This window comes from Alosa alosa, chromosome 13, assembly GCF_017589495.1.
Source record: "Alosa alosa isolate M-15738 ecotype Scorff River chromosome 13, AALO_Geno_1.1, whole genome shotgun sequence".
In the NCBI taxonomy this organism is placed as follows: Eukaryota; Metazoa; Chordata; class Actinopteri; order Clupeiformes; family Clupeidae; genus Alosa; species Alosa alosa.
This window is the reverse complement of record NC_063201.1, coordinates 30928618-30949376: the sequence shown is the minus strand read 5'-3', so window position 1 is coordinate 30949376 and position 20759 is coordinate 30928618. Positions and strand designations below refer to the sequence as shown.

Here is a 20759-nt window from a genome sequence, read left to right as displayed (position 1 = left end):
TAATTGTGAAACTTGTCTACCAGAGTCTGCTGTCAAGAAGTCTGTTGTGGAGGCATCGTGTGTGTACAGAAAATGGTCAGTATTCAATTCTAAAATGATTTTTTCTCTCCAAGTTCATGTGTTACTTATATACATTGCAAAAGCAGCTTATCTAATAAGATCTAGCCAAGTGTTATTAATCTTATGTCAAAGATCTATGGCATAATATCTATGCCTTAAAATAAGTCAAAATGATCTTACGAGAGAGCCCTAGGTAAGTTCCTTTAAACTAGTTAGATTTTACTTTTTGCAGTGTAGAACTGCTTATTACATCACTGTCTATTTAATATTTGCATCTATTTTTTTTATCACCTCACACCCTTAAATTATGAAATGTATTTAAAAGTAATGGATACATACATTACTTTGCTTGTTTGCTGGTTGATATTGTTAATTGATTGTAGAGCACTGTAAGGATGCCCAGCCTGCTTCCCTGGATGGTCCTCTGTGTGCTGGGGGTCACATCCCTGACTCAAGGTGAGCCGGATTTCTGTGATTCAACCAAAGCCAATGTTTTTTTAGGACTGTGGTATTTCCTGTTTTTCTCAGTTTCTTTGTTTTCCATTGTATACAGATGCCACAATCTCTTTTATTTGACTGTTGAAGGCTGACTTTTTCCTCGCAATTTTGACTTTATCTCGCAATTGCTCATTTTGACTGAACTGAACTGGAGTTGACTGAAGGAGAGGGTATTGTGCAGCTCTCAGGGAAGTACAACTACAGAAACTACATCTGGCAGTTGATGTTTGTCACCAGCAGAGGGCGCTCTCTGGTCGCTGGCCAGCCCTCTGGATCCTCCTTCAACTTCTATCCTACCAACAGCAGCAGTGAGCTGCTGATTCTGAGTGGCAGGGTCAATAGATACGGCATCACCGCCATTGGGGCACACTGGGGATGGTCAACATAATCCGGGGGCAGCTCTGCTGCTGACCCTGTGTCTCACCGCTGCTGCTTGTCTCTATTTTTCTATGACGCCAGCAGCCTCTTAAATATTGGTATGTTTGTATCGGGACTATTGATACTCATGTTTCTGTTACTATCAACTTTGTACAGTCATTTCCTGTGTATTAGCCACATTGTATATAAGCCGCAGGACAGTGTTTTATGCAAGTTAAAAGAAACAAAACCATATTAATACTGTATTAACTGCCCCCATGTTTTAACCTCATAGCTGAAGAAATTTTGCAAAATCAATGTATAAGTCGCGGCTAATAGTTTATTATCATCAAATGTGTTATCATCAACTTAGTTTGTTTTCTGATCTTTCTAGTCTTACTATGAATACACATGCAAAGATCATATCACTGGTTCTTGTGAAAACTGATGACCCTAAATGAAGGCCCTGTATTGCTTACAATATCAGTCCACGTCACAACAAATTCAGGTCTCTATGTGACAAATTCATGTATAAAAATGGCATATGATCCTAATAAAGAATTGATGGTAATATTAAAAACAACAAATTACTATGTTGTGCTTATTATATTGATTAATATTATTATTATTAGTAGTAGTAGTAGTAGTAGTAGTAGTATCATTGGATGACAACAAATATTTCATGGTAAGGATATGCAAAAAAATATTTCCAATGTCATTGGAAATGAGTATTTTGAACATTTGATATTTAGTTTATGTTATGAAACTCATCACACTTCAATATAGTATTATCAGGAGTCAAAATCGACAAATTGAGTGCAGCAAGTTCCTCAAAATACAGACAGAAGTGCAATGAAAACATTTCAACATGTTTTATTGCAGAGGTATGCACAGAGAGCCTGGACACGCCAGACCCAAATCCAAAAGATTAAGGGTCTGGCCACGAATAATGAACTCGAGTGGCGGCTCCAAGCATTTAATAAATCTCACTGCACGCAATTGGATAACACTATACGACCGATGTTTACTGACTGAGTCCAGATTTCGGTGCAATTGGATAACACTTCGACTGTCATCTGTTTAGCTCATCACTGGCCCGCCTATATCAGATACGCCAATGTACCCCACAATACAAGGGACATAAGTAATAAGCATCATTACTCATTGCCAGCCCAGAGTGACTCGCTGAGCAAATTCAAATTGGAAAATGGATTTCCAGGGTAACACAGAGTCATCCGGGAGGAAACTCATCTGTACAGACAGACTACTGTACTGACTGGCAGTGGCTCAAGAGCTGTAGTCAATCATGCTACCATGTGTTTGTCCTGTGGCCATCCAAATCCAGCAATATATGGACAAAGAGATGATGTAAAACTGGACTGAAAGCCAACAACTGAACAAACATATGTCCTAGCAGGAATGTCTGCTCTGGTTTCTGTCCATATGACTGTAGTTGACAAATCTGTATCTTTAGTGGTGGGGTGAGTCCAGGCCTGACAGGGTGGCTGTGTTTTGTTTCTTTATCCCACATCTGTCCATTACCTCAGGAGGATGCTTTTGGAGGTAAGACGTGCTCTCCATATCTCCATGGCTGCATAGGCATCCATTGTGTTTCACATTGTGTAGGAAGAGGTGCATTGAGTGTGCATCCTTCTTCCAAACACATATTACATCCTAAGGCAATGGAAAGATTAGGGATGAATACACCTAACACATACACCACACTATAAACACACAAAACATACACCACACAATAAATACACCAAACACCACACAATAAATACACAACACATACACCACACAATAAATACACATACGCCACACAATAAAAACACCACACAATAAATACACATACACCACACAATAAATACACCAAACACCACACAATAAATACACAACACATACACCACACAATAAAACACAACACATACACCACACAATAAATACACATACGCCACACAATAAAAACACCACACAATAAATACACATACACCACACAATAAATACACAACACATACACCACACAATAAAAATACACAACACATACACCACACAATAAAAACACCAAACATATTCACCACACAATAAATAAACATACACCATACACCTCACAATAAATACACAACACATACACCACACAATAAATACACATACACCACACAATAAATACACAACACATACACCACACAATAAATACACAACACCACACAATAAATTCACAACACATACACCACACAATAAATACACAACACATACACCACACATACACCACACAATAAATACACCAAATACCACACAATAAATACACAACACATACACCACACAATAAATACAAACACATACACCACACAATAAATACACATACACCACACAATAAATACACAAACACACAAAACACAATAAATATAATACACACCAATAACAATAAATACACCAAATACATACAACCACAATTAATACACATAAACCCAATAAATACAAAACACATACACCACAATAATAAATACAAACACACCACCACACAAATAACATACACCACACAATAAATACACATACACAACACATACACCAACCACATACACCACACAATAAATACACAAATAGATAACCACATAACACACCACACACCAATACACAAACACCACACAATAAATACACAACACATACAGCACACAATAAAAACACAACACATACACCACACAATAAATACACATACAGTACACAATACATACACCAAACACATACACCACACAATAAAAAAACACCACACAATAAATACACATACACCACACAATAAATACACATACACCACACAATAAAAATACACAACACATACACCACACAATAAAAAAATAATAAACACATAAAATACACAATAACACCAAACACATACACCACACAATAAATACACACACCATTACACACCACACAATAAATACACATAACCATACAATAACCACACACAAATACACAACACACAATAACCAATAATAATAAAACACAACACATACACCAAAGAATAAAATACAAAAACACATACACCAATAATAAACACAACTTAACTACACCACAACAACAACAAATACACAAACACATAATGCCACACATACACCAAAATAACAAATGCAACCAAACACTGTTAACCACACAATAAACAATCACACATACAACTCACACAATAACACAACCAAACACCACACCACACAATAAAAATACACATACACATACAATAAACACACAACACACATACACCAAAATACATAAATACAACTAAACACATAATACACAATAAATACCAACACAGACACCACACAATAAATACACAAACACATACACCACACAATAACACACAACACATACAACTTCAACAATAACACAATAACACATCACACAATAAATACACACACACACCAAATAACCAAACACATACACAACACACACCAAACACAATACACCAAACAATAAATACCACAAATAACAACACACATACCCACACAATAAACACACATACACCACACAATAAATACACAAACACATATGTACCAACAACAAACAAATAACACATACACAATAAATACACCAAACACATACACCACACAATAAATACACCAAACACATACACCACACAATAAATACACCAAACACATACACCACACAATAAATACACAACACATACACCACACAATAAATACACAACACATACACCACACAATAAATACACCAAACACATACACCACACAATAAATACACCAAACACATACACCACACAATAAATACAAACACATACACATAAATACACAAAACATACACCACACAATAAATACACATACACCACACAATAAATACACAAACACATACACCACACACACCACACAATAAATACACAACACATACACCACACAAATAAATACACATACACACAATAAATAAATAATAATAATATAATATATACACTATAATAATAAATACACCAAACACATACACCAATAATAATAAATAATAATTAAACACATACACTAATAATAATAAATATAATAAATATATACACCATAATAATAATATAATAAATATATATACACTATATAATAAATATATACACTATATAATAAATATATATATAATTAATAATAAATACACAATACATATAATTATTAATAATAAATATAATAAATATATAATAATTATTAATAATAAATAATTAATAATAAATATATAATAATTATTAATAATAATAATATAATAAATATAATAAATATATATAATTATATAATAAATATATATACACTAATAATAATAAATATAATATATACACCATAATAATAAATATATATACACTAATAATAATATAATAAATATATAATAATTAATAATAATAATATAATAAATATATACACTAATAATAAATACATATACACTATAATAATAAATACACTAAATAATTAATAATAAATACACATATAATTAATAATAATAATATACACTAATAATAATATAATAAATATATATAATTACATAATAAATATATATATAATTAATAATAATAATAAATAATAATAATAATATACACTAATAATAATATAATAAATATAATATACACCACATAATTAATAATAAATACACATACACCATAATAATAAATATATATAATTACATAATAAATATAATATACACCACATAATAAATATATATATATATAATAATAATAAATATATAATAATTATTAATAATAATATACACCACATAATAAATATATAATAATTATTAATAATAATAATAAATATATAATAATTATTAATAATAAATATATACACCATAATAATAATAATAAATATTAATAAATATATATATATAATAATAAATATATACACTATTAATAATAATAATATACACTAATAATAATAATAATAATATAATAACACATACACCACACACAAAACACTAATAATAATAAATATAATATACACCACATAATAAATACACTAAATATATATTAATTAATAATAATAATAATAAATATATATACACTAATAATAAATATAATCTAAAACACATAATAATTAATAATAATATAATAAATATAATATACACCACATAATAAATATAATATACACTAATAATAAATACACAACACATATACCACACAATAAATACAAAATACACATACACCAACAAAATACAACAAACACATACACCAATAATAATAAATACACACAAACACATACACCACACAATAAATACACATACACCACACAATAAATACAACAAACACATACACTACATAATAAATATACACTAATAATAATAATAATATAATATATACACTATATAATAAATATAATAAATATATATAATTAATAATAAATAATAATTAAACACATACACTAATAATAATATAATAAATATATATATATAATAAATAATAATATACACCATAATAATAAATATATAATAAATATATATACACTATATAATAAATATAATAATATATATACTACATAATAAATATATAATAATTAATAATAATAAATATTAATAAAACATAATAATTAATAATAATAATAAATAATAATTAATAATAAATATATATATAATTAATAATAATAAATATATATATATATAATTAATAATAATAAAAATACCACACAATAAATACACATACACTATTAATAATAAATACACCAAATATTAATAATAATACACAAATATATACACTATATAATAAATATATATACACTATATAATAAATATATAATAATTATTAATAATAATAATATACACTACTAATAACAATAACACACCAAACACATACACCACAATAATAACAACAATAACATATAATTATTAATAATAATAATAATAAATATATACACTAATAATAAATACACTAAATATATACACTATTAATAATAATAAATATATATTAATTAATAATAATAATAATATACACTAATAATAATAAATATATACACTATAATAATAAATATAATATACACTATTAATAATAATATAATAAATATATATATATAATAATAATAAATATATATTAATTAATAATAATACACTAAATATATACACTATTAATATAATTAATAATAATAATATAATAAATAATAATAATAAATACACAACACATACACCACACAATAAATACACATACACCACACAATAAATACACCAAACACTACACCACACAATAAATACACATACATCACACAATAAATACACAACACATACACCACACAATAAATACACCAAACACATACACCACACAATAAATACACAACACAGACACCACAAATACACCTACACCACACAATAAATACCAAACACACACAATAAATACAACACACAAATAAATACATACACCACACAATAAATACACCAAACACATACACCACAATAAATGCAAATACACCAAACACATACAATAAATACACAACACAACACCACACAATAAATACACATACACAATAAATAAAAATACACCAAACACAACACACAATAACAAATACAACACATACACCACACAATAAATGCACATACACACACAATACATAACCAAATACATACACACACAATAAATACACAAAACACATACACATACACCACACAATAAATACACAATACATACACATACACCACACAATAAATACACAACACATACACCACACAATAAAACACACCACACAATAAATACACCACACCACACAATAAATACACAAACACATACACCACACAATAAATACACATACACCACACAATAAATACACCAAACACATACCCCACACAAAAAATACACAACACATACACCACAATAAATACACATACACCACACAATAAATACACCAAACACATACACCACACAATAAATACACATACACCACACAATAAATACACAACACATACACCACACAATAAATACACAACACATACACCACACAATAAATACACATACACCACACAATAAATACACAACACATACACCACACAATAAATACACATACACCACACAATAAATAAACCAAACACATAGCCTGGGTGCCACTCACAACATTTGAGGTCGGGAAGTTCAGTCTGGCATTGCTCCATTGTGGTGGAAATGCTTGCTCGCCCTATATCGAGGCATGTACCAATCAAATCAGGCTTTACGATGATGGATAGGTGAGCAAGAGCGCCTGGTCTATCACGTCATCTGAGCACACTTAGATTAGGCTTATGTTTGAAACAAAAACGCTGTGGCTAGAAGGATACATGGCTTTTAAGACCCCATATGGAAAATTCATGTTATTTACTGAGGTTTTATTACTGAAAACGATTATTTATGAAAACTTTGGCCAAAGTTGAGATGTGGGAAAACTGGTGGTTTCACTTTCATCAAGGGAAAACAGCGCTGTTGCATTGCCACATGTTCCCTCGTTCATTTGAAATCTCTGAATGACCACCTGCTCAAGGGATTTGCGACAGCCTTTCCCAGCTGTTTAACATATTTGTAGCATATCACTATTCAACAGAATTATTTTTAAAAATGGAGGGGATATAGAAGAAGAAGGATGGTTTGTGTGTTTTCTTCCTACACCTCACGGTAAGCTATTTTGTTGCTCTGATTAGTTAGGTCTATCCAATTGAGTGCAAAGGCATTCCCCCCCTGTATCGGTTGAAACACGCCCCATAATTACGTCCCAATGGAGCAGTATCAGACTCATATTCTGACTAGAATTGAGTATGACTACGTCAGGCTACCAAACACATACACCACACAATAAATACACCAAACACATACACCACGCACCCACAAGAGGGCAGCAGACAGGAGGGCCAAGTGAAGAGGTAAAGGCAGAGACTTTCTAATGAGGAGACACAACAAAAAATCCTCCATAGAAATGCATGGGGTTGGTTTGTAATGCCAATATGGCAGTTGTCTACACATATCCCACCCTTTCCACGGTAAACAACTCGACATGTGAATACATTGTGCTAATCATGTGGTGTGTTGTGAATACATCATGCCAATCATCTGCTGTGATCTTGCCGCTGGAGCAAGGTTGGTGTTGTGATGCCTTGCACATTCCCATTTCTGCCTGAATAGATGCCTGATAAGTGCCCAAAAAGCGTTATATGGCCACCGAATGGAGGGACTTGCCTAAAAGGACTTTGGTAAAGGTGCAAGAGCTACCCAGCTGCCAACAACGCTAAAAGTCAGCAGCTTAGGTTTGCAATGCTCTAGAGGCCTGTGTGTAAGAAAGAGAAACATGTGGTGGTCATTTGTGTGTGGCATTGAAATGACAGCATGTCAGTGATATTGTAAACTTCATAGCAGTTCACAGCTGTCACTATCCTTGTGTAGGACTTAAACATGGACACTGGTGTCATTTAATTTCATTACTTACCTACAGTAACAGCAAATGAACAGTTCATCATCAAATGAGCAAATGTCAGGTATAAATCACATGCCTTTACTCTCATTCAGCATAGCTCATTCTTTACAAAAGATTTGTACATTAAAATACATCCTGACATAAAAAGTAAAGAAACATTGCACTTACATTTCAAAGTATGAACTTCATAAAATACACATGTATAGGATAATGGTTTTATAAAAGCAAAGTAAGAAGTAAGAATGTTTGCACACCGGTGAATGTTTGATTGTAATTAGTTCCTGTGTATAAATAGTCAAGAGACATTTCATAGTCCTTGTGAGACCTCTGCACAAATCACCCAGAGATGCACTGACTTTGCTTGCTACTGAGCCATAAGGAAAATAGCTGTCAAAAGATTTGTAAAAAAGGTAGTTGAACTGTATAAATCAGGAAAATGATATGAAAAGATATCCAAAGATGTGAAAATACCAGTCAATAGTGTTCAAAGACAAACAGGTGATACCTATCCACTGTCAGGCAGACCATCAAAGATTCCAGCCTCAACTGCCAGGAAAATTGGTCGGGGTGCAAAGAAAAGCCCTCAAGCTACTTCAGGTGAAATACAGTACAGGCTTCACTGCCATAAAATGCAGTGACTGTTTTAAGATCCACATGGTAACACTTGAACAAATATGGGCTGCACTATCAGGTTACCAGAACAAAAGAACAAAAGCCATTACTGTGCTTACATGCTCACAATATACCAATATACTCAGAAGGACACTAAGAACAAAATCATTTGGAGTGATGAGACCCAAATTGATGGTCACAACCATAAAGTCAGTGTTTGGAGAGGAGTCAATAAAGCCTATCACGAAAAGTGCCCCATCCCTACTGTGAAGTATGGAGGTGGATCTCCACCTGATGGTGTTTTGGGAGAGCTACAATACAAGGAATTTAGCCATAATTCATGGCAAGATGAATGTAGCTTGAATGCAGCAAAATATTGGGAGAGAGTTTGCACTCATCACCCCAAAAGCTGTGCATGGGTTATTTTGGACTTTCAAACATGACAATGACCATCTCTAAAGGTAGGCCTACTCATCCACAACTATCACAAAAGATTGCAAGCCGCCATTGATGCTAAAGGATGAAATACACAGCATTAGAGGCAAAGTCTGGTGATTTTCCAGATGGATCTCTGTTTCTCAAGGTCACCGAGTACTGTCAGTACGAAAAAAATGAAAACAATCGGTTCTACCTAGCTCGAGTTGCTGCAGCCAACAGCTAGAGCTGCCAGGCTCTAGCATCATGCCCCCAGAGTATAGCACTGTAGCTGCCTGGCTCTAGCATGTCCATGCTCCCAGAGTATAGCACTATAGCTGCCTGGCTTTAGCATGTTCATGCCCCCAGAGTATACCACTGTAGCTGCCTGGCAGAGGGTATGTAAAATTTTGAACAGGGCTCATGTCATTGGTTTCATTATTGCAGTGTTTTGTTTAATGATTGCACTATTATGTGATGCCTTAGGGTTTCATTTGAATTCCATGAAAATAAAAAAAGTGTTTTGCCTAATCACTTCACTCATAAAATAATGGTACAATTTCTGCCAAGGTGTGTAAGTTTATGAGCACACCTGTACACTTTAGTAAGTGGACATGGAACATTGAGTGTGTGTGGTAGCTTAGAAATCTAGACGCACCCTAGCGGCGGCAAATTAATTTGCTCAGCCTGTACATCTAGTATCAAACCATAGGGATTTCTATTGGCTGACGCCGTGGACGTCATCCAATCACAGCGTTCTATTTTGTTAGGGAGTCTTAAGGTGGGCTTAACAGGATAACGACAGTCCTGCGACGGTGAACAACAAGGAAGGTGGCTATGGCGAATCTAAGAGCGGTTGTTTGAATCGGGCGTTGGCGTCAACTTTGGAGGAGTTGGACTTGTGCTTTTTCTTTGAAAGTTGAGCAACACAATGCACTTGGGTCATTCCTTTCAAGAAAGATGTATTTGCCGCTTTGCTGACCGGATAACGATATGGTCATAGCGCTGGCCTATTGCATGCCTAGGCAGTTTGAAAGACAATTCTCTGCCCGCCCCATGGATTAAGCGAGGGGAATGGTTCGATTCCAGACTATACATTTCAATGATATAGGATGGCCTGCCAGGCTATGTGTGTGGTACATTTTCCTATACATTTTTTTTGTTTGAATCTTTCTAGACTACTGCGATCACATAAAGACTTGCTTACTTGCCCCCGCCTTTATTGCCATTTCATTCATTAGCATTAGTCATTGCAATTCCATGAGAATCTCTGCTATTATGTTTTCTTGTAAGGCACCTTGTTGAGGTCACCTCATTGAAAAGATTTCAGAGCAGATAGGAGGAAGTTATGGACCAAATTAAATGTAGCCTATGACAGAGAAGGGTGTGTGTGGGGTTAGAGTATTTATGCCTTGAAGCAAGAGTGAAACTGGTCAGTAAGTGTCCACTCCCAACAGTTGTTGTGGTGGCATCATACATGAACTGAAAATGGTCTGTATTATCTAATTAGTTTTTCAATCAATATGTTAATTTACATGCTTACTTATACAATATTAATTACAACAAATGTATTATTGCATGAATGTATTTTAAAAATGATTATATACCATTATTTTAAAATAATGGATGTGTAATTCTGTATTTGCTGGTTGATATTGTTAATTGATTGTAGAGCACTGTAAGGATGCCTAGCCTGCTTCCTTGGATGGTCCTCTGTGTGCTGGGGGTCACATCCCTGACTCAAGGTGAGCCGGATTTCTGTGATTCAACCAAAGTGTTTTATTTCCCATGCTTTTCTGTGTGTTTTTGTTTTTGACTGACTGCTAATGTGAAGGTTATGATTTTTGCTTATATGGTTGCATTGTTGTAGCCTGGAAAATCCAGACCCTGGTACTCTAGAAAGAATAAGGGTCTGGCCACGAACAATGTAATGGCCCAACTCAAGGGGCGGCAACAAGCATGCATTTAAATATCTCACTGCACGCAATTGGATAACACTAGACCATGTTTACTCTGAATGATTTCGAACTTCGACACAGTCGGATAACACTACGACCAATGTGTACTGTCCTCCAACGTTGCAGCGCTGTCTTCATCAGTTTAGCTGGTTCCCAGGAATGTGGGGTAAAAGTAACGTGCATCATTGCTCTTTGCCAGAGTGTCTCGCAAAGACAATTCCAATGTGGTCTCGGGAGAACTCTGGATTTCCAGGGTAGCATTGTTGTGTGAAGTGACATGAAATCATGCCATGCTGCTCTCATGTTTGACCTCTAGCTCAGTACTCATATTCCCTCGCCATGGGTCAGAACCTTGGGACGCAGTTTGCCACAGAGGGATATGGACACATCACGGTCATCAGAGTCTGGGAGATCTACAACAACTACATTGCAGGGTGACTCTCCACCTCTAGTTATGATGAAAGACAAACACTTTAGTGCTAACATTGGGTGTGAATACATGAAATGTATAGAATAATGTCCACTCAAAAAGGCAGGCCCAGAATATTTCACTATATTTAGCAACATGTGACCATAGAGAAGTGTTGGTAATGACATCCACTGATGCGACTATGTATGGGGTCCTGTGTATGGCCGCAGGATTGGCCAGGGGACTGAGTTGGAGCTGTTTGAAGGAGAGGCCATTGTGCAGCTCTCCGGGAAATATGACAGCAGGCACTACATCCGGCAGCTGATGTTTGTCACCAGCAGAGGGCGCTCTCTGGTCGCTGGCCAGCCCTCTGGATCCTCCTTCAACTTCTACCCTTCCCACAGCAACAGTGAGCTGTTGCTTCAGAGCGGCACGTTCACCATTTATGGCATCACCTCCATTGGGGCACGCTGGGGGGATGGACAATATGAAGCCAGTGGCTTCTATTGATATTGATACGACATCTATTGATATGACTATTGATATTGATTCGACCTCTATTGATATGACTATTGATATTGATACGACCTCTATTGATATGACTATTGATATTGTTTTTTTGTATGAATGTAGAGATCAGTTAACACCACTAGCTTTTGTGAAAACTGTTTGATGACCTTGAATGAAGGTCCTGTATCCCAATGCCTGTCTGCATGCCACTCTTTGTATATGACTAACTCAGGTTTAGTGTATAGAATCTGCTGCTCTCTCATTAAGACATGTTGGAAATATTAAGCACAATTACTGTGTTAGTGTGGGAAAATTTCCAGTAATTAGCTGTTTAATGACTACTGGGGTTGTGGTTGTTTAACTGGCTACACTTTAAAGAAAGGTCTTAATGTCTTAAAAGGATGGTCTCAGTTTTTTTGAATTTCTCTTATCTGTGACCTACAAGGTAAACCTGACTTAGGGAGTCTGAAGTGTCTTGTCATGACAGCTCTTTTTCTTTCACTTCATAGAATCCATCAAGAATACCCTGTTTAGTCCTATAAATAATGGTAAGACTTTGTTTACAACAGACTTGTTGCCCTCATGCTTGCCTAGGATGCTTGCGTGTGTGTAACCTGTCTCCGGCGTCGTAAATAAAGCTTTGTACTGTGCCGTACGGTCGGCTTGCCTGTGTGTTACTTTTTTCCTCTCTGTGGATTAATGCTTTATTTTTACCACATTGAGCTTTGTGTTTTTCAGGGAGGGTATACAGAAAATGTCATAATTTAATACACAAGAAGTTTGTGTTATCTTATTATGCTACCGCCGCGCAGCAAAGCGATGGTCATGTAGGTTTAGTCAGAGTTTTTTTTCCTCCGGATTTTGTTTTTCTTTTGTGTCAATGATTTCCGGGACACTAAAAGACCGGGATGCACAAAACTTTGTGGGCATGTATCTCGAGAACTGTAGGCGGCCTAGGAGGACCATATCTTTTCAGTATGTTGGTCTCAAGGGGCCATGTCAACCCATCCCATAGCCACTCATATGATGTACTGTATAGTGCCACCTAGTTAAAAATGAAAAAGCAAAAATGAGGTGTTGTAATCGCAGGTATCTCTGGCTGACAGGGTTAAAACTGCACAAAATTGGAGGTGTAGGGTCATTCTGACACCCTCTGAATGCATGCCAAGTTTCGTGGAATTCCATTCATGGAGGGGCCATACAATAAATTAATTTATGTGTAAATTTAGTGACTGTACACCAACTGGCCTGTAGATGGCCGGACACAGTTTTCTGTGAATATCGAGAACCTTACGGCCTAGGATGACCAATTTCTTTTTGTATGTTGGCCTCCAGGGGCCATGTCAACCCATCTCATATCCACTCTTTTGATGTATAGCGCCACCTAGTTAAAAATGAAAAGGCAAAAACATGGCATTGTAATCGCAGGTATCTTTGGCTGACAGGGTCAAAACTGCATGGAATTTGAGGTGTAAGATCATTATGACACCCTCTGAATGCACACAAACACACACACAAAAAGACACACGCACTCACATACACACAGTAGACATCTAGGCATACGTACGCATGCACACACATGCACATACACAGGCATGCATGCACAGACTCAAATGCATGCACACACACACATAGGCATGCATGCAAGCACACACACGCACACACACATAAACAAAATCACATGCACGCATGCACAAACACACACATAAACACACACACCCCACACACACACACACATAAAAACACACACAATACAGGCAAGCAGACACACACACACACACACCATTACCCCACACACACACTCACAAGCAAAAACACACACACACACAGAAGCACACACATACACATACAAAAGCAAACGCATACATGCACACACTCATTTGCAAACACAAAAGTTGCAAGAGTAGGGGATGGAGACAAATTCACAAGCATGATTTATTTTCGTGGAGAGAATGTGCAGGACTGAGCGGTGGTCATATTTTGTACTCATTTGCGGTACATTTAGTTAACTGACTAACCACGTCATTATATTAGTATCAGGAGTCACGGTCCTCAGTTCAAGTGCATCAATTTGCTCAAAACTCCACTGAAATCTTGACATGTTCTGATGTACAGCGGTATGAGGGAAGTCTCCGCGGGGAGACTCGTCTGTGCAGACAGAATAGCGTTTCCTCTAAAAGTGAGTCAAGAGATTTCGACATCGTATGTGCTTTGTCCCAAGGCCATGCCAGACATCAACAAAATGGAATTGGAATGAGGAGCAACCACTGAACACAACTGATAGCTGATTTTATTTTAGAACCTGGATATGAAGAACCAGGTATCCATATTTACTAGTGTAATATGTTCATGTATGCATACTGTATGATTTATACTCCATTCATTTTGCCAATAAGGTGTGTCTGTTTTCTGTAACATTAAAATGTATAATTAAGAAAATAAATTAAATTATAAACCAATGTTGAAATGTTTTAGAAAATGTTTCCACAGAAAAGGCATTCCATAAATACTGAGCAGTTACACAAATGTAATGCATTTACACACTGTCAGTGATCATTGTAGTGATGACAAATTATTACAAACTCAGCACATCATTTGAATGTCTTCATCTTTGTTTAAGAAACCACTATAATAAATAAATTAAATGAATGAAATAATGCATCTCCATCTATATTGCAACTCCATCAAATATACTGAGATCAAATATTCAAAAGTCATATTCAACCTATACATGCGCGTCAGATGGGGCAATTTTGGGTGGACTGAAAAGTGCTGAAGAACAAAGAGTATGCAGTGCTGAAGAGCAGAGAGTATGCAGTGCTGCTGAAGAGCAGAGAGTATGCAGTGCTGAAGAGCAGAGGGTGGGAGTGCAGAGCAGAGGGTGGGAGTGCTGAAGAGCAGAGTATGGGAGTGCTGCCAGAAAAGAGCAGGGCACAACACATTTTTCATTGGGTCACATTACTGCGTGCAAACTGTTATGTTTTTGCTATAACAATAACCATTATCTGTGGCAAACAGACACTCTAATGATACCAAGGAACTCTGTGCAACCCATGGGCTGTGAGCTATTGAAACAGCTATAACATTCTCATCACCCCATGAGGAAATTATGAAATACTGCTTTTCTTTTGCTTCCACACCTTCCAAATAAATCAGCTGTAACCGCCCAACACTGTCATTTGTTGGATCTAAGGGTGGAAGGAAGAGTGGACAATGTATTTACCAACCTTGTCGTTTGTTTTGGAGTGGCTGAAAGTGCTTTGTTTCTCAAAATATATCAAACAAAACAAAATATTCTCAATCAAAATATTGTTGTGGTGCATTTGCAAGCCAATGAAAACAATTGTAAACAAAGTCAGGCTTTGCAGTTGGAAATGGAGGCTTTGGATATTCAATGTGGAAATATTACACATTATAATCATTAAAGACAATATATATCTCCACGTATATATTCAGAAAAATATATTTTGAATCCAAACTTTCATAATCTAAATATATTTCGTATTTTTACATTATCTGTATAACATTTCAAGTTTAATGCATGCACATTCCAGTTTTGGCAGAAAATGCTGCTAATATTTACATCAAGTAATATAAATCATAGAAACTGCTTTCAAAATATGTGCAAAATTCTTCCATATGTGACCTCAATTTAGGCCAATAATAACAACCAAACAACTGCCAAGACCAATTGGCAAATGCTACACAATAGTACTGGAAACATGTCTGAACATACAGCAAGATGTGTGCAGGCCTACAAATTAACAAGCACATTGAGTTTTTTCAGAGAAATACAAAAAACATGATCAATAAAAGTTTCCAGGTAAAACTGTTAGTATGTGATGTTGCGTGTCTCTGTTCCATTATTTGGCCTGTCATCTCTGATTTTTCCAGGATCTGAAACTTAAGCATGCACTGACTGCATAGCATATAGCCACAAGGAAGGCACAAATCTGAAAGAAACAGAAATGGCAATTCAAATGAAGCCCTTTGCCTTGTAACAAAAATATTTCTAACAATTTAGAAAAAAATCTAATTTAACAACTATTTTAACATGTATATTTATATTAAGAAGGCTCTGTACAGATAACAAATTCAAACCTTTTCAGGGAAAACTGCCCCAATAATTTAGAAAACAAAATATTTTAGGGAATATATTTTAGGGTATATATACATGTAGAATGCATGCTCAAAAGACATTTTGTAGTATATGTAATGCTTACAGTAAAGATAAGGCTTATTCTTTGTGCTTACCGTGGAGACAATCCAACTGTTGTAACTGTGGCGCCCTCTGATGGCTTGGGTGATGGATGCAGCGTCCACTACAGCAGCAGTTGTATACAGTGATGCTGCTACGCTATTAAAGCACAAATCCTGTGCAGAGAGAAAGTGGATATGAACCACTCAACGACAAAATGAATTAAATTTTACAACGACAAAATGAATTAAATTGTACAAATAGATAACACGGCAGGCAGCATGGCTTTTTATCCATTATCCATAAAAAGCTGGTGTAATGTACAACACAGACAAAGTGCACATTTCATTTACACTGTTACTTATTCTGTGCCGTGGGGCTTACAGCAGAGAAGGCTAAGAGAGTTGGATTGCATCAGTTTGTGCCCTCCCAGATGAGCCACTAGATTTTCATCACAATGCATGTAGTTTACCAGCTGAGTTACACGGCCTCTTCCCAAAGATTTCAGTGAATTATGCATAAAGGACCTTCCTAGAAATCTGATCTATAAATTGCTGACTACATTCATTCCTGAAGATGAATTCATAAGGCTACACATTTTTTTACAATGCAGTGCTGCCGAGATACAATACAGATGTCAGCAAAATGTGATGCCTGTTCAATATGCATTTGAGGGTGCTGGATGTGTAGTTCTGTGTAATACGGCACGTCTTGGACACTGCAACCTACCAGTGTGTTCCATGGTATCTGAGGGAAGCGGGTGCGCCCACTGACCAGGCCGATGAGGAGCAGACAGATGGTCAGCACCCAACACACCACGGACACCAACATGACCCAGACCAGGGCCGGCACCTGCAGGTACTCTGTCCCACCAATCAGCATCCACACAAGGAGACCAAAGACCTGACACAAACAGGAAATAAATGAGTCTTTCACAAACATACGTAAACTGAAAGACATACACACACCAACACACCAACACACACACACACATAGACAGACACAGACACATTCTCACAGTTGCTTTAGAAAGACACTGAGAGGTCAGTCTATGACAGGAGGCATTTCAAAGTGCAGGATGTATTGTTTGGAGCAGAGGGAAGCCGTCCAAGTTGCGATTTCTTTGCAGGGTGTTGTTTGTTCTGAACCTATAATAATTATGGACAAATTTCCCTCTGGTCGACTCCCAGTCTGTCTTCCTGAGAAAAAACAAAGAGTGTTGCTCTGGATGTTCAGTTGGGGCAGGAAATGGAGCTTTGGAGGGAGCTGATAGGACAGGTCAGAGGTTATTTGGAGGAAATGCTTGGATATGACTCACAATAAAAGCTGGAAGGAAAAGAGACAATAAGGGAGCACAGGGAGAGTTGACCAGTCCTCTCTGTTTATGCCAGGGGCTTCCTCATTCAGAAAAAAAGAATAATACAAGTGGGCTTACCAAACACATTTTTCTTTTTTTTATTCAGTCACATTCTTCACCAGCAGTTTTTACCATGATGTGAAGGAATAGTATAAATGGCATATAAAGTACATGTTATATGTTACATGTAAATAATTATTTTTCATTTGAAAATATAACTGTTATAAACTACCAAATCAAATACATTTCAACAATAGCTAAAATATCAATGTGATCATTTGCATTTTTTACATTTTTATATATTATTCACAAATGTTTGTCTATTTGTAGGTGAGGTGAAATGTTTCACTATGGATAAAGGAGAGCTCTTGGCCACTTATAATGGTATCAATTAGGCTAATATATTTTTCTTCACACTAGTAGCCTAAGTGCGCCGCCATGTAAAGGCCAAAACAAAAAAAACTCAAACGAGATAAAATATCTTATCTGAAGCCTTATACCATGAACCATGTACCGTTGAATGTAGGCTAGTAGCATTTCATTTGTAATCACTTGCGTGGTTTCTCCTTAGTGCTCCTGTTTCCTATTTCCTATAGGCGGTCAAAAACAATAGTCATAAAGGTCAGACCGTAAATAATGCGCAGCTAATACAAATGTGGCAGCACGCACAGATTCGCGTTTGTGGTTGCCAGATCACCAGGGTCTAACGGCTTAGAAATATATGTTTGCTATTATTAGCCAAAACCGACGTTAAATGGTCAAACCGGCGATATGGACAGTAGGCTATCAAACAGGTTCACAGTCCTCTCTAACATTTTAACAGCTTGTAAAAGTAGTAGCCAACACTCCACTTTGGGTAGTAACCAAATGTCTACCTTGCAACCCCATTAATCTCCCACACTCAGATGGAGTTCAGCAGAACGCATCAACACTTACTATTTCTAATAAGGTCAGCAGCCCGGGTGCAGAGCAGACGAAAAGCTTGTCATAAGCTAGGGTCGAGGTACTGCTGTCCGAGTTTGAACCGTTATCAGCTGTGGCCGTCGTGCGTGACTCCGAATTCTCCTCCATGGTCTGGGACTGGCGGTGAAAACCTCCAATAAAGTTTCTCTTTTCATTAGGAAGTGGGCCTACTCACGTAACAACAGCTGCATAAATGTTACAGTTTCAAAACAACTTCTTTACGGGTAAGTTTATTACAACTCTAAGATGATTTTATGTCAAGGTGAGGCCACTCCACACAGTTCTACCGAAGGATTAAGAGGGTCCCATTAGCCAATAAAAATTCGATGTGACACATGACGCGCAGGCAGTTCAGAGAGAACACCATGACATAGCCTACGTTTACATTTACCAGCACGTGGGCTAGGTCTATTAACTAAATCGTAAAGATTTAGGCCTAAAAATCTCAGCTATGTGCATGCTACCATTGTTAAATAAATCCGTTTGATTTTGTAGCATAATGCTCTTATTAAGCACAAGACTATGGCTAACATATAACGTGTATTGTGTATTAAATTGTATGCTATTCATGATCTCGAATATGCCTAATTTGGTTTCAATTAAATGTCTAGGCTACCACAAGATGGCAGAAAATACCAATTCGACATTTTGGACTACATTCCTTTTACCTTCTCTAGTCTTGGCTCCATGATTGACATAATGATATTTTCTTGATTGCATTCTGTACTGAGCATTGTCCAGAGCATAGAATGCTACCCAAGTGATGTTTTGCCATACTCATCCAGATGTGTCAGAGGCAGCAGGTGTTTTCTTAAATTGAGTTGAACCTCTGCAGATGGCCAGTAACCCCTACCTGTATTCAAATCTTATGTCTTCGTGAGCAAAGTTGAAATGAAAGGTTATTCATTAGAAGTGGCTGCTGAGAAACAAAAGGCAGTGTTGTCATTGATCAAATAGCATCAAAGCAAGGACACAATAAAGTTGCCAATATACAGATAGAAGGGAATGCTAAATCGGACATACTGTAGCTGACCACAGTTTCACAATT

At 35.8% G+C, this 20759-nt stretch overlaps 1 protein-coding gene and 1 long non-coding RNA gene across 3 annotated transcripts; one reads left to right on the top strand and one right to left on the bottom strand.

The window, feature by feature from the left end:
• Positions 1-24: 24 nt before the first annotated feature.
• On the top strand, positions 25-800 carry LOC125306345. 2 transcript variants are annotated; one of them, XR_007195545.1, is made up of 3 exons: positions 25-75; positions 444-516; positions 614-800. It is a non-coding gene; the product is annotated as an uncharacterized LOC125306345 (long non-coding RNA). The 2 variants fall into 2 exon arrangements; XR_007195544.1 differs by having other exon boundaries at positions 589-800.
• Positions 801-15114: 14314 nt separating this feature from the next.
• On the bottom strand, positions 15115-19980 carry cmtm8b (CKLF-like MARVEL transmembrane domain containing 8b). Its single transcript, XM_048261031.1, has 4 exons — positions 19685-19980; positions 18121-18294; positions 17448-17567; positions 15115-17146 (listed from the first exon to the last, which is right to left on the bottom strand). Exons 1-4 carry the CDS (start codon positions 19817-19819, stop codon positions 17069-17071), a joined length of 507 nt encoding a protein of 168 aa, XP_048116988.1. The 5' UTR covers positions 19820-19980; the 3' UTR covers positions 15115-17068.
• Between the last annotated feature and the right edge of the window lie 779 nt (positions 19981-20759).